At 35.5% G+C, this 12,879-nt stretch overlaps 1 protein-coding gene across 1 annotated transcript in view; it reads right to left on the bottom strand.

Moving 5' to 3' along the window:
- The window catches only part of LOC136977684 (cytoplasmic dynein 2 light intermediate chain 1), a 57,913-nt gene that overhangs the window by 25,144 nt on the left and 19,890 nt on the right, over positions 1 to 12,879 (bottom strand). The window contains exon 5 of the mRNA XM_067273230.1: positions 3,058 to 3,146. Within this exon, the coding sequence (XP_067129331.1) occupies positions 3,058 to 3,146 (89 nt within the window). The remainder of the gene's footprint in view (positions 1 to 3,057; positions 3,147 to 12,879) is intronic.

Raw genomic sequence — 12,879 nt, 5'->3', positions numbered from 1 at the left:
TTTTAAAATCGTTTTATTTTGTATTTAAAAAAAAATAATCAGAATCGTCATCACTTTTACTTTCCCGGCTGTTATACAGTATAGCAGGGGTGACCAACAAGTCGATCGCCATGCCAATTTTGGTTGATCGCTAGCGATGTCTTGACTTAATGTATTATATTTGTAACCGAACGCAACTGTATGCATGCAGTTATGACTCGACTCATAAGCAATGAGTGCACTTCGTACTGAAACAGTGTATAAACATAGTATGTATTTCACACTTTCCCCTCCCCACTTAGATTATGCCTATGACAACAAGTCGATCGCGACACATTTTTACGATAAAAAGTAGATCTTATGTGCACAAAAGTTGGCCACCCCTGCAGTATAGGATTATAACAAAAAAAAAGAATGATGATAAGTCAAAAAATGACTTTCTCAGATTTTTACTCTTTTGGATTTGGGAAGACTCGAAACGTAGAGAAGTGCAAACGGATGTTAGAATGTGTACCAACCGATTTAGTTCAACCATTTTGAGCTTAATAACTTCTGTGTTAAACCATCTGACTCCGATTTAAAATCGTGCCTCCCATACATTTTAACATTCATACTTACAGAAAAAAAACCCGAACCTTTTGCATATCTCAACATTTCGAGGTGCCGAGTTCAAAAATGCAAAAATTTGGGGTGGGATCATTTTTTGACTGATCGCTACACTTTTCCTGTTATATATAACAGCCAGAAAAGTAAAAATTATCCTATTGACTCATTACTTAGAGGAATATTTTAGCTTTGGAATAAAAAAGTTTCTATGTTCTATCTTTACTAGAACTATATTTATTGATGCTAATATTCTGAGGTCACGTGACGACATCAGAATTTTCGGGCCTACTTTGTTAACAAGTTTACCCTGGTCGGAGTTGGAGTCAAATCATAAACAAAAGTCGGAGTCATTAAAAATCTACCAACTCCACAGCCCTGGTTATATCCTATGATGGAGGCATGTTAAACACTTTTCTAATAAATAAATACCTCAAAAGTCATTTTTATTGTTGTTTGCATTTCTCTTTTAGGTCAATGTCACCTATGAACATCATATACACCTCAACAGAAACAGAGGACAGCATCCCTCTCTGAAGTATTTTGTTAAATGGTTGTAAACTCACTCTCTAAATGGAGATAGGACAGGAAATCCTATCATGAGCGACATACTTAACTGTTTAGTTGTGTAGATTTAGTGGTATATATGCGTGTGTAGCTTGCAGTCGAATATTTAGAGATATTAAACTTTTGTTATGTGTTAAACCTGGTCTACCTGTCTCTCTCGAACCCTATCAACTTACTCATTGAGCTTCCCACTCAACCGTCAAATCAACCCTCCTACTCCACATTCCTTTATGATTTGAGAATTAGAACACTATCTTTGAACTATCCTAACTGGTGTCAGCTCCTGACAGGGGACGGGAATCTCACAACTTCCTTGTCTCTGATCATCCAGCCATCCAGTGACCATGTGAGCGGTTTTCGCCAAACCGTTGCTGACTAAGTGGTCTAAAGGAAACCCTCCTTTGCCCCCGATTGCTAACAAATTTAATTATAACAGTTGTGAAATGTAACCCCTTATTGCTAATGTGAGACTGTATTTTTGTTTAGAAGCTTATTTTGAACTATTTACTTCACATTTTGTTTGAGAAAAATCAAGTCAAAATGTCTATAGATAAAATGCATATTCAGCATATTATGCATTTTGAGTTTTTAAAAAAAATGTAATACTCTAATCTTTGTAATACTTTATATCTTTATATTATACTTTATAAACGTAATACTTTAATCTAAAATTATTTAATTAAATTATAATTATTAAATTTATTACAATATGGTGTCTAATGCCTCCCTCTAGGGCCAAATTATTTGGTAATTTATTATTAATATAGGCATGATATAGCCTGATGGCATACAGCAGTGGTTGGCTTTATTGTTAATGTATTGGGTTTTAGTAGAATTGTTGTTTGAATGTAATACTTGACAAACTGTAAAAAATATTCATATGTATGGGAAAGATGCTCCTAAACTTAAAACATGTCAAATGTGATTTTAAAAGTTTCATTAATAAAAATTTTAAACTAAAGATTACACAACTGAACAACACTCAAAAGCTCTCAAAAAAAAAAAAAAATTGCAGAAAGAAATTGTTAAAAACCAATGAATAAAAACTTGTGAACTTGCAACAAATCTTAATGTGTCACAGACATGTATTTTTGAAACACTGTTGAGTTGGAATGGTTGCAAAACATTATAATTGGATTCTGCATTCATTAAGTGAAAAAGCAAACTAAATCAATTATAACTTTGATGAAGATAGGTAACTGTAGGATTTCATTTTTTAAAATTAGTTATTCATTTTTGCTGTGGAAAATTTTTTATGGACAACAAAATTAAAGTTAAAAAAATATTTGTTATTATTAGTTAGTTCTAGCAGGTTATGTTTGTTTGGTCAAGTACTGAGCAATTTTTTTCCCAAACTGTTCAAGTTCAGAGCAGTTTGCATATTGAAATACCACTGTATTTATTAATATCATGTTTGAATAATGAATATTTATAATTCATAATTAATATAATTATTTATAAATTATATCAACACACCTGAATTTTTTGCCAAGCACAAATTATTTTATTTCTCAAATGGTTTCAACCTACTTTTTATAGGCCATCTTCAGGCTTACAATTACTGTTCCAAAATGGAATGCAATGTTTTTCGAATACGTTTCATTTTATGCTCGGCAAAAAATTCAGGTGTGCTGATATAATTAGTTACAATTGCTGAGAAAGAGGTAATAATAAATTATAATTTTTCATATATAACTCCATTGCCAAATAATTTTTAATGTAAGATAATGAGCTAAAAGTAGAAATAAAAATTTCTGCTTTTGTATTAAATATCTTTTTAATTGGACTATTACAGATATTTTTTCATTCAAATTTGTTAAAATTTTAGAAAAATCTATATAATCTATATTAAATCTATATATATTCAAAATTTACTAAATGCAATAAAATTGTATTATTTAAACTTACAATAAATTTTCTGTTGTAATAGAAATTTCTAATAAATTTGTAAATAATAATCCACCTCCAAGTTCCCATATATGACACACTTCTTTTGCCTATTTTAATATAAATAATACTATTTATATAATATATTTTCTTCTAAAATGCATTTATTTAAAATTAGAAAAATAATTTATAAAAATTAAAATAATGTGTTGAAAGTAAATAGAAATGATATTATAATATGTATTATAAAGAGAATAAAAATCCATATTATGATTCAAAAATCTTTATATATCCTCAAGTAAATCAATGAATGTGCTGTAAATCCATGATTATTTATAACTTGCTATTAAACAAAAAAAGAAAAAAAAAACAAAAACATTGTCACTTCTTCAATCTAATATGGTAATAATTATTATGAAAAAAAAATACTGTTCTTTTTCATACAAGGTGCGTTCCATAAGTAATGAGACTAAATTCATAAAAAATCATTTATTGAACATATTCTTACAATTAGTCAAAAATCTTCAAAATAGAACCCTCCTGCGTCGATACACTTCTGAAGGCGATGTTTACAGGCCTGGAAGGCATTCTGGAAGGCCTTCTCTGGAATGTCCTTTAGAGTCAATGTAACATAAGCCTTGATGTTTTCAATCGTGTTCTAATGTTTCCCTTTCAAATGAGGAAACAAAAAAAAGTCGGCGGGAGCCAGGTCAGGACTGTAGGGAGGCTGGGGAACCAATGGAGTGTGGGTCTCGGTTAGGAAATCGTTGACAACGAAGGCACTGTGGCTTGGCATGTTGTTGTGATGAAGTTTCCACATGTCCTTGATGTGGAAACTTCATCACGCTTCGGCTGCGCGTGACCCTCCTTTTCATTCTTTTGAGCACTTCCAAGTAGAAAGCTGCATTCACAGTGGTCCTGCAGGTATGAATTTGTGATGGATAATGCCTCTGACGTCAAAGAAGATAATGAGCATGGTTTTGATCCTGGACTTGCTCATGCGTGCCTTCTTGGAGCAAGGCGACGCTGGGATGTGCCACTCTTTTTTGTCTCATGGTCATACTCAAAGATCCACGACTCATCACCAGTGATAACAGTTTAAAAGATTCGAATCTTTTTCACACATTTCCAACAGCTCCTGGCACCGAAGCACTTGCATGTTCTTTTGTTCGTCGGTCAACACTTTTGGGACCAGTTTGGCACACACCTTTTTCATGTTTAAATCTTTAGTCACAATGCAATAAACGGTTGTTTTCATCATGTTTAGAGTGTTTGCTATCAATTGAAGGCTCAGCCGTCGGTCAGAGTTTAAACAATCACGCACATGCATCACATTTTTGTCGATTCGAGAGGTTGATGGACGTCCACTTCGAGGTTCGTCAGTGACCTCCTCTCGGCCATCCTTGAACGACTTGTGCCATCGAAAAACTTGTAATTTGGACAAGCAATCACTTCCAAAGGTCTGCTGAATTAATGTAAAGGTTTCGGTGGTGGACTTCCCAAGTTTAACACAAAATTTCATAGTGGAACATTGCTCCATTGCGTCATGTTACATTAACTCAAAACGAGGTTCACAGGAACAAATGTCCTCACCCGCTGGCAGCTTGGAGGCAAATGAGACCGAGCGAGTTTTGAAGCTAACACCCCCGTCACCTAGTGCAGCAGGTTAGAACAAGTTACAATGTATCGACACGTCATGAAAAAATTGGTTGCATTACTTATGAAACGCACCTTGTAGAAGGCATGAGATAAATCATCAAACAGAACTACAACAATTATAATGTGTGTATTGAAATATAAATTTTCTTGAAAGCAGCAAAAACATTGTATATTGGTCAACAAAAACTAGTAAACAGATTTACTTCTAGTATTCAATGCAAATTGTAATTTTCTGGAAATCAGAACTCTACCATCATTGTCACCTTGGACAGAAAGCAGAAATACAATAATTATGCCATGTAATCCAAGAACTTTTAGAAAAGTAGTGAGGGTCTTGTATAATAATCAACCAAGACTGGCAGACATAATAATTCTAGTAAGTAATCCAAAGCATAAATTTTCAGGAATGCATTCATAATGTACAGTTTTCCTGCTAAACTAGTTTTCACAGACTTCTCTTAAAAGTGACAAAATCATCACTTGTCTTGACCTTGTTTTTATTAGTACAGATTCTATGGCAAAAGCCATCATCTTAATAGAAAACTGCCTTGGAACAATGTTTGCTCATTATTAAAATCCACCAACAGGACATCACCAAATCCACATATTTTTAAACTTACAGAAATGACACAAACCCTAAAAGACAATAATGTTGATGATAAAATAGCAATAAAGATGAAATTAGAATTGCAATGTTGTAATTGACAATACCCAAAAACTTTTAGATTTGTTTTTTCATTGTACTTTCAAGTATCAAACATCAGATTTAAATATTTTGGATCTTGCATCTAAGCATCTCAAATTATACAGAAATATCTAAGTTAAATTGAACAACTGAAGTGCCTTTGATCAGTGTGCTTCTTCTCTCTCTCTCTCTCTCTCTGTAAATCGCAAATGTTTTCGAACCTCGTTGGGTTCTTCCTCAGGCGTCACGGAATTCTGTTCTACAAATTTAAATATCCTGTCAAAGTTGACCGTTGATTTAGAAAAAACTGCATTCTGGAATGCTGTCGCGTGTAGCCGATGTCGTCATATTAGACTTGCACGATGAGAGCATAGCGCTACTTCAGGGATCTGTTAAGAAAGGCCTCCCAAGCTGATGATAAGTTGACTTCCTTTTTAACGTTTTCGAACCCAACGAGGTTCGAAAACATTTGCAATTTACAGAGAGAGAGAGAAGAAGCACACTGGTCAAAGGCACTTCGGTTGTTCAATTGAAATATCTAAGATTAAACACTATTGATTTTTGATGACTATCTAAACTTGTTATTCAACAACTTTATCAACATACTCATAGTCAAAAATTCACACTTTTAAACTCTAGTAATCATGCTTTTGACCAAATTAACTGACCTTCTTCAGTTAATGATTTATCAAATACAAAGTTTGAATGTAAAAGAATAAAAATTTAAACCTTAAATTGAATATAAAAAATTTAAAGATAAAAGAATATACAAAAATAAAAATAAAAATGATATATAAAATTTATAATACAAAGGTAAATAAAATGAAAATAAAAATAAAAGTAAAACCATTAATAATGAAATATTTTATACTATTAAAATAACAAAATTTGATCAAGTTAGTCTTCATATAATGTGCACCATGCAGTGAAGAGAGTGCTTCATCACAATAATTGATACAAGCAAGTTTCTTGTGAGCCTTATAACTTTCCATCCTCTCTAAATACTTAAGATAATTGGCATTCTGGTAAGTCTGATTCACCTGGACATCATGGTGGAAAGCATAAGCTGTCAAAGCCATACTAGAGAAATTCCTGTTAATGCTATATCTGTGTTCTTTGATTCTTTAATGCAGATTGCATCTGGTAGCCTCTAACTACATAAATTTCATTAAAAACTTGGTGGTCATTTATTGGAATAGAATCAATCCAAGATGAAGAACTAGATCATAGTGCAGTTCGTTATTTCTTAAAAATTTGTTGAAAAGATGATTAGATAAATTGAGGATAATTTGTCAATTAAATGCAACTCTTTTAACTCTTCAGGCATTAAACTCAAATTAAACTAAACTCAAAATTTTAAAAATTTTGTTAACTTAAAATTATTAAATTAAATAATTTCATTAAATAATTTTCAAATCATAATGCTAATAGATTATCTTATATCCTTTTTGTGCATATTAATTAATAGTAGATTTACACAAAAATATGAATTATCTAAAACTTTATAGCAATTTTCATAATTAAAATTAGAATCATTTATTACCAACAAGATCAACTAAATGCTTGTTTTAAGAATCTCAAGATATATTTGTGATTAAACAGTTTTGAGACATTTACCTCATCTCCAGATCACTGTTAATATAATTCATATAAAAAACTGAACTCTTGTATATATCAGAAAATGAGTAAAGCTCAGGATTGTTTACTTGGACTGGTGCATACTTGAATTGATTTAAAAAGACTGTTATTTATTCAAATTGTATTAATGATAAACTAAAGATGAAATATCTCAAAAATCATTTAATCACAAATAAATCTACAGACTCTTTAAAACTTCAGCATTTACTTAATCTAGGGATTTGTAATACTAATTGTTTTGACCTAAATAATGTTTAGATTATTACTAAATGATTATAACAAATGATTACATAAAACAATTATTTTTTCATTCTTACATTAACCAATTAAATGTATCATTGAAAACAGATTTAAAACATATGACATAAATTACAATTAATAACATCAAAAGAATAAAAATAGTAATTCATTGTTAAACTTTACAACTGACTATTTTTATACTTCTCATATACAGTAATACCCAACTTAACGTGGGGGATGTGTTCCTAGACAACAAAGCGCTAAGCGAAATAGCATTAAACGAGGTCATTTTAACAGAATAGATACGAAAAGGGGAGCATGCGATCAAAAATAAACAGAAATTACTTCAATTTTAAGTTATTTTTATATTAATTTGTATAATAATATATGTTAAATAACAAACAAACATATGCACACAGAAATGTGAAGTTCATTTTTTTGACGAAGGTCCTGGTTCCTCTAAAATTCTTGTTTTTTGTCATAAAGTCGCATAGTTTCATTTGTCACTTTTTCTTTCCTGAAGCAAATGTCGGTAGCAGAAGATCACATCCAAAACGCCTCGTTTTGCTTTTGCACTTCTTTCAAAAATTTGGATCATTCGCTACAATTTGATCAATGATTTTGGTTATCATTACCAAAGTTTTACTAAGGAAATATGTAGCAAGTTCTTTGGGTTCTTTGTTTTCAGAATCACTATTTTCCAGTTATACATGAATTCCTTGTTTTGCCAGTTCTTGAAGGTCGTCGTTGGAAAAGCTCTCACCAGAAACTTGCAGTAACTCCTCAATATCCTGTTCATCTACACCTCCTAGTCCTGCTGTATCGATTAAATTGAGTTTTGTCAACCTAATGATACAGTGATAGGCTCTTCTTGTTGAGAATTCTTGGATACCTTCAGCCATAACTTCTCCCACACGTCATTTGTGCATTTATCAGTTAATTCTTGCTAAGCAAAGTCAATATTTCCTATGGCATCCATGATGTTATATTTTTTCCAAATTGTGTGGTGTACATACAAGTGTTAACGTACTGTCCGCGAACATAAGTACAGAAGGACCCAACAACAATTATACAAATAACAAATGTCCCTTTATTACACTTTGTACAAAGAGGTTCAATCAGGTATCCCAACTATTTACATAAAGGTTTTAGACCCAGCGTAGTTTTCACAAAGGCTTCCTTTTTGCCGAACAAAGTACGGGGTGGCCGTTACCCAATCGCGTGACAATGAAATTTCGTATATCGCGGAACTAACCTAACTTAATTCTAACTTAAAGCTAACTTAATACTAAAGGAAATAATAAGGGAGATAGGAAAGTGAGAAGAAATAAGAATCGAAATGTTGCTTCACCCGGGACTTTCTATTTCAGGCCGAAACGCACTTGGGAGGGCCTCGGTTCTTTTATCTTGACTTCCGTTTTTTTTTTCAAAGTTTGCTTCACTATATCGTTATTCGAAATTCTTTCCTTACAATAAGTTCTCTGACTTGATTCCTGCTTGGACAGCCTCTGACTTCTCTCTCGATCAGCTCCTTCTCGAGCTCTTCCTTACACATCCGATCTCTTCCGTGTCTCGTCCAAAAGTGCCTCTTCTTGGGCGCTATCCACCCGTCCACACATTCTACTCTTCTTTGTTCCGATTCTTAGAACCACTAATCCCTCCCCAAGGCAATAACAGTCTTTGAAAGATTAGGAAAAGAGAAGACAAAGAACAAAGGAAATACTAAGACTAACTAAAATTACTAAAATACAAGTATAATATTATGGCCGACGGCCACATACGCCCCCCCCTTTAGAGTCACACTTCATAGTGTAGCCTACGGTAGTTGACTTTACATTTACACGTATTACAGGGGTGTCGCTGCGTTTTTTCTTTATCCTCTTCAGCACACCTTTCACTGGCACCCTCGTTCTCAATCTCTTCCACATCCTGTGTGGGTGAACTCAGTACGGGTCTTCTCCTGGGTAACAATGTTCGTATGTAATCAGTGGGATCTTCATCTTCTTCCTCATCTCTTACGGGTGACTCTCTTCTCTTCACACACTGAGGGTTCCTCCTCCTACCTTCTTTATAAATTGGAGCATAACACGGTTTGATCCGGTCGGTGTGTACCACCCATTTCTCATCTTGGCGGTTACTGCCAAGTTCAACAGTTACAGGACCCAACACTCGTACTATTCTATATGGGCCCAAGTACTTTGGAGAAAATTTTCCGGTGCTCTTTCTCCTCCCTTTCTGGAGTAACCATACCCTCTGCCCTTCTTCCCATAATTTTTCCTTCCTACCCTCGTTTTCTCTTCCCCTATTTTTTTTGTTACGTTGCCTTCCTAATTCATATGCGACTCTCCTTATTACATTTAATTTATTGAAGAAATCGCATCCCCGCTCCATGTTATATACCCCCTCAACATCTTCCGGGAAGGCACTCGGGAAACGTGGGTCAAGGCCATATAATAGGAACGCAGGGGATTCGTGGGTTCAGAGTGAGCAGAATTGTTGTACCCAAACAGAGCCGGACTAATGAACTCATCCCATTTCCGGTTATCCCCATCTGATATTTTTGCGATAATCTTACATAAGGTTTTATTCAGACGCTCACAAACGAAGTTTGAGCAAGGGCGGTATGCAGTCGTGATGTTATGTTTGATGGCTAGCTTGTCACACACTTCCCGAAAGATGCTCGACGTAAAATTGGCCCCTCAGTCTGATACTATGAGGTCAGGACACCCATATCTACATATGATGTGATAGAAGAAACTATCAGCGATTTGCTGTGCGGATTGGTTTGGTATCGAGACTGCTTCGGCATATCGCATATATATATCGACTATGGTAAGAATATATTTGTTACCCTTCGAGGTAGTCTGCAGCGGGCCAATAATATCCATCGCAACCTTCTGAAACGGGAACTTGGAAGTCTCCGTTTCCTGGAAGGGTGCACGACCCCTATGCAAGTTGTGCTGTTGGCAGGTCCTACATCTCTTAATTAAACCTTTTACACGACTCTTTAGATTCTTAATATAGTAATATCTATCAATGAGGTTACACGTTTTTTCGACTCCCAAGTGTCCCGACAAGGGGGAACTGTGAAACTCCCATATCACCCTATCAACCATCCCCTTGCCCACACACACACGGACCCACTTTCTCAGCCCCATCTTGCCTGGTTTAATATGCATCATCACGTCCCCCTCCAAATAAAATTCTGGCTGGATTCCCCTGATGTCTTCACTTTGGTTATGACTCTTAAAGTTTTCCCTCATTTTCCTTAAGAACTCATCATCTCCTTGTGATTCTACTACTTTACTCCAGAGTTCTTTATTCTTTTTTATATTGTTATTCACCTTTTCGACCCTATTGCTATTAACGTTCATCCGTGATAAAGTATCTGCCACCTCGTTGCGCTTCCCTTTTATGTGACTTATCTGAACATTATAGTCCGCTATCTCCGTTGACTACCTCATTAACCTTTTAATGTGGTTTGTCATGTTACCTATGAAAATGAGGGGTTTGTGGTCAGTTAAAAGATTGATTTGGTGCCCTAACACAATTGGCTTAAAATGGCGTAGTGACAAGACTATAGCTAGGCATTCTTTTTCAATAGTAGAATAGTTCTTCTCAGCGCCATTAAATTTTCGACTGAAATAGCCTACAGGGTAAAGTTTCTCATCCTCTTTTTGACACAATACAGCGCCTGCGCAACTGTCCGATGCGTCGGTGAATAATTGAAAGGGGGATTGAAAATTAGGATGTTTTAATAGAGGAGGTTTTGCTAAAATGTTTTTGAACTCCTCAAAGCTTTTTTGGCAGTTCTCGTCCCATACAAACTTACTATGTTTTTTCGTTAAATTTGTTAGAGGTAAAGTGATGGTGGAGAATTTAGGCACGAAACTTCTAAAGAACCCCACCATCCCTAAGAAACCTCGTACCTCCTTCACGTTCCTTGGTGGTTTCATATCAATATATGCGCATACATTTTCTATATCTGGACGAATGCCGCTTTGATTTATAACGTGACCTAAATATTTGACTTCCTTAACAATGAAGGAGCTCTTTTCAGGATGTAGTTTCAGGTTGACTTTATTTAAGGTGCTTATCACCTCATCTAGTAATATGATATGGTCCTCAAGCGACTTTGAGAATAGAACTATGTCGTCCTGAAAAACGTAACAATTAATCCCCACAAAGCGGGCCAGCACCCTCGACATTACCGCTTGAAAAAACCGGCCGCTATTTTTAGCACCCTGGGAAAGACGACACATTTGGTATTTTCCCCAGGGGGTCGAAAAAGCATACACGTGTCTTACAGAATGATCTAAATTGATTTGGAAATAACCGGACTTCAAATCAAGCACAGAAAAATACTTACTTCCGTGAAACTTGCTCATTATCTCGTCGACGCATGCTATAGGAAACTCCTGAGCAGCAGTTAGGTTGTTGACCTGCCGAAGGTCAAGGGTCATCCTGATTTCACCGTTACTTTTCTCCACTATGTGGATGGGCGAGTTCCAAGCTGACGAACTCTCCTCGATTATCCCAGCCGTCAAATACGCATTGGTCAGCGCTTTTAAACCTGATAGGTGACACTCCGGGATACGGTATTGCCGTGTGTTTATCGGCTTAGTCTGATCTATTATCGACTTGTGGGACTCACCGGTCATTCCAGTTAACTCTTCAATTGATCGCGCGAAACACCCAGGGTGCTTCCAAAATATGTTATAGACCCGCTCTTTTTCCTTGTCATTCAAACCTTCTAAGCCTTTAATCGTTACCATAGTATTATTTGCGTATTCATCGTACACGCTTTTACTCCCCCCATTACTGCTTGCGCTTTCCTCCATTGCCCTTCCCACTCTACTGATTATTTCATACATTCTCCCGAGTATATCCATTCCCAAGATACCATCGTAGTCTATGTGTCCAGGAAGCTGTATGCATGCTACGGTTATCTTGGATACCTGATCCCTATATCCCACCTCAGTGTACAAAACCTTTTCACATTCTGTTACTTCGTCATTGATGCCTCTTATCCCTAAAAACTCACTCTCAATAGTTGCCTTAGCTATGTCTTGTCTGGAGATACGTTTCATTACCGTGGAACTCAAGATTGATTTTTCGGCTCCCGTATCTATGAGAAAGCACAGTCTAGTACCCTCAATTTCACCATTAATTAGTGGAAGGCCTTTCTGTGACTTAAAGACTTTGTCGGCCAGCTTAATTTTTACACAAGGAGCGCTATGCCGGCCTGTATGGCACTCCTTTATCAGTTTAAACGATTCCATTTACGTTTTGGGCAGTTACGGGCAAAATGGCTAGCATCACCACAGACGTAACATCTTTTATCATTCACCCTCCTATCCTGATTCCCTTTATCCAATATCTTATTCACTGCTTCTACTAATGATTCGATTTTCTTTTCCAACCCCTTAATTCTTTCCTTATTTTTATTCATCCCGAATTCTTGTATCTTCCCATCCTTCGGCACCCACGGCATATCGTTCCCCAATGTTCACATTTACCCCTCTTTGTTCGAACCTGCCACCACACTCTATTTCTATTTTTTCCTCTCCTTCCGCTACCTCGAATGCTTCTTCCAGCGTTCTTGGCGCTCTCCTTAGTAC

Source organism: Centruroides vittatus, unplaced genomic scaffold (genome assembly GCF_030686945.1).
Source record: "Centruroides vittatus isolate TY-2023 unplaced genomic scaffold, ASM3068694v2 contig_1114, whole genome shotgun sequence".
In the NCBI taxonomy this organism is placed as follows: Eukaryota; Metazoa; Arthropoda; class Arachnida; order Scorpiones; family Buthidae; genus Centruroides; species Centruroides vittatus.
This window is presented reverse-complemented; position numbering and strand designations above follow the sequence as displayed.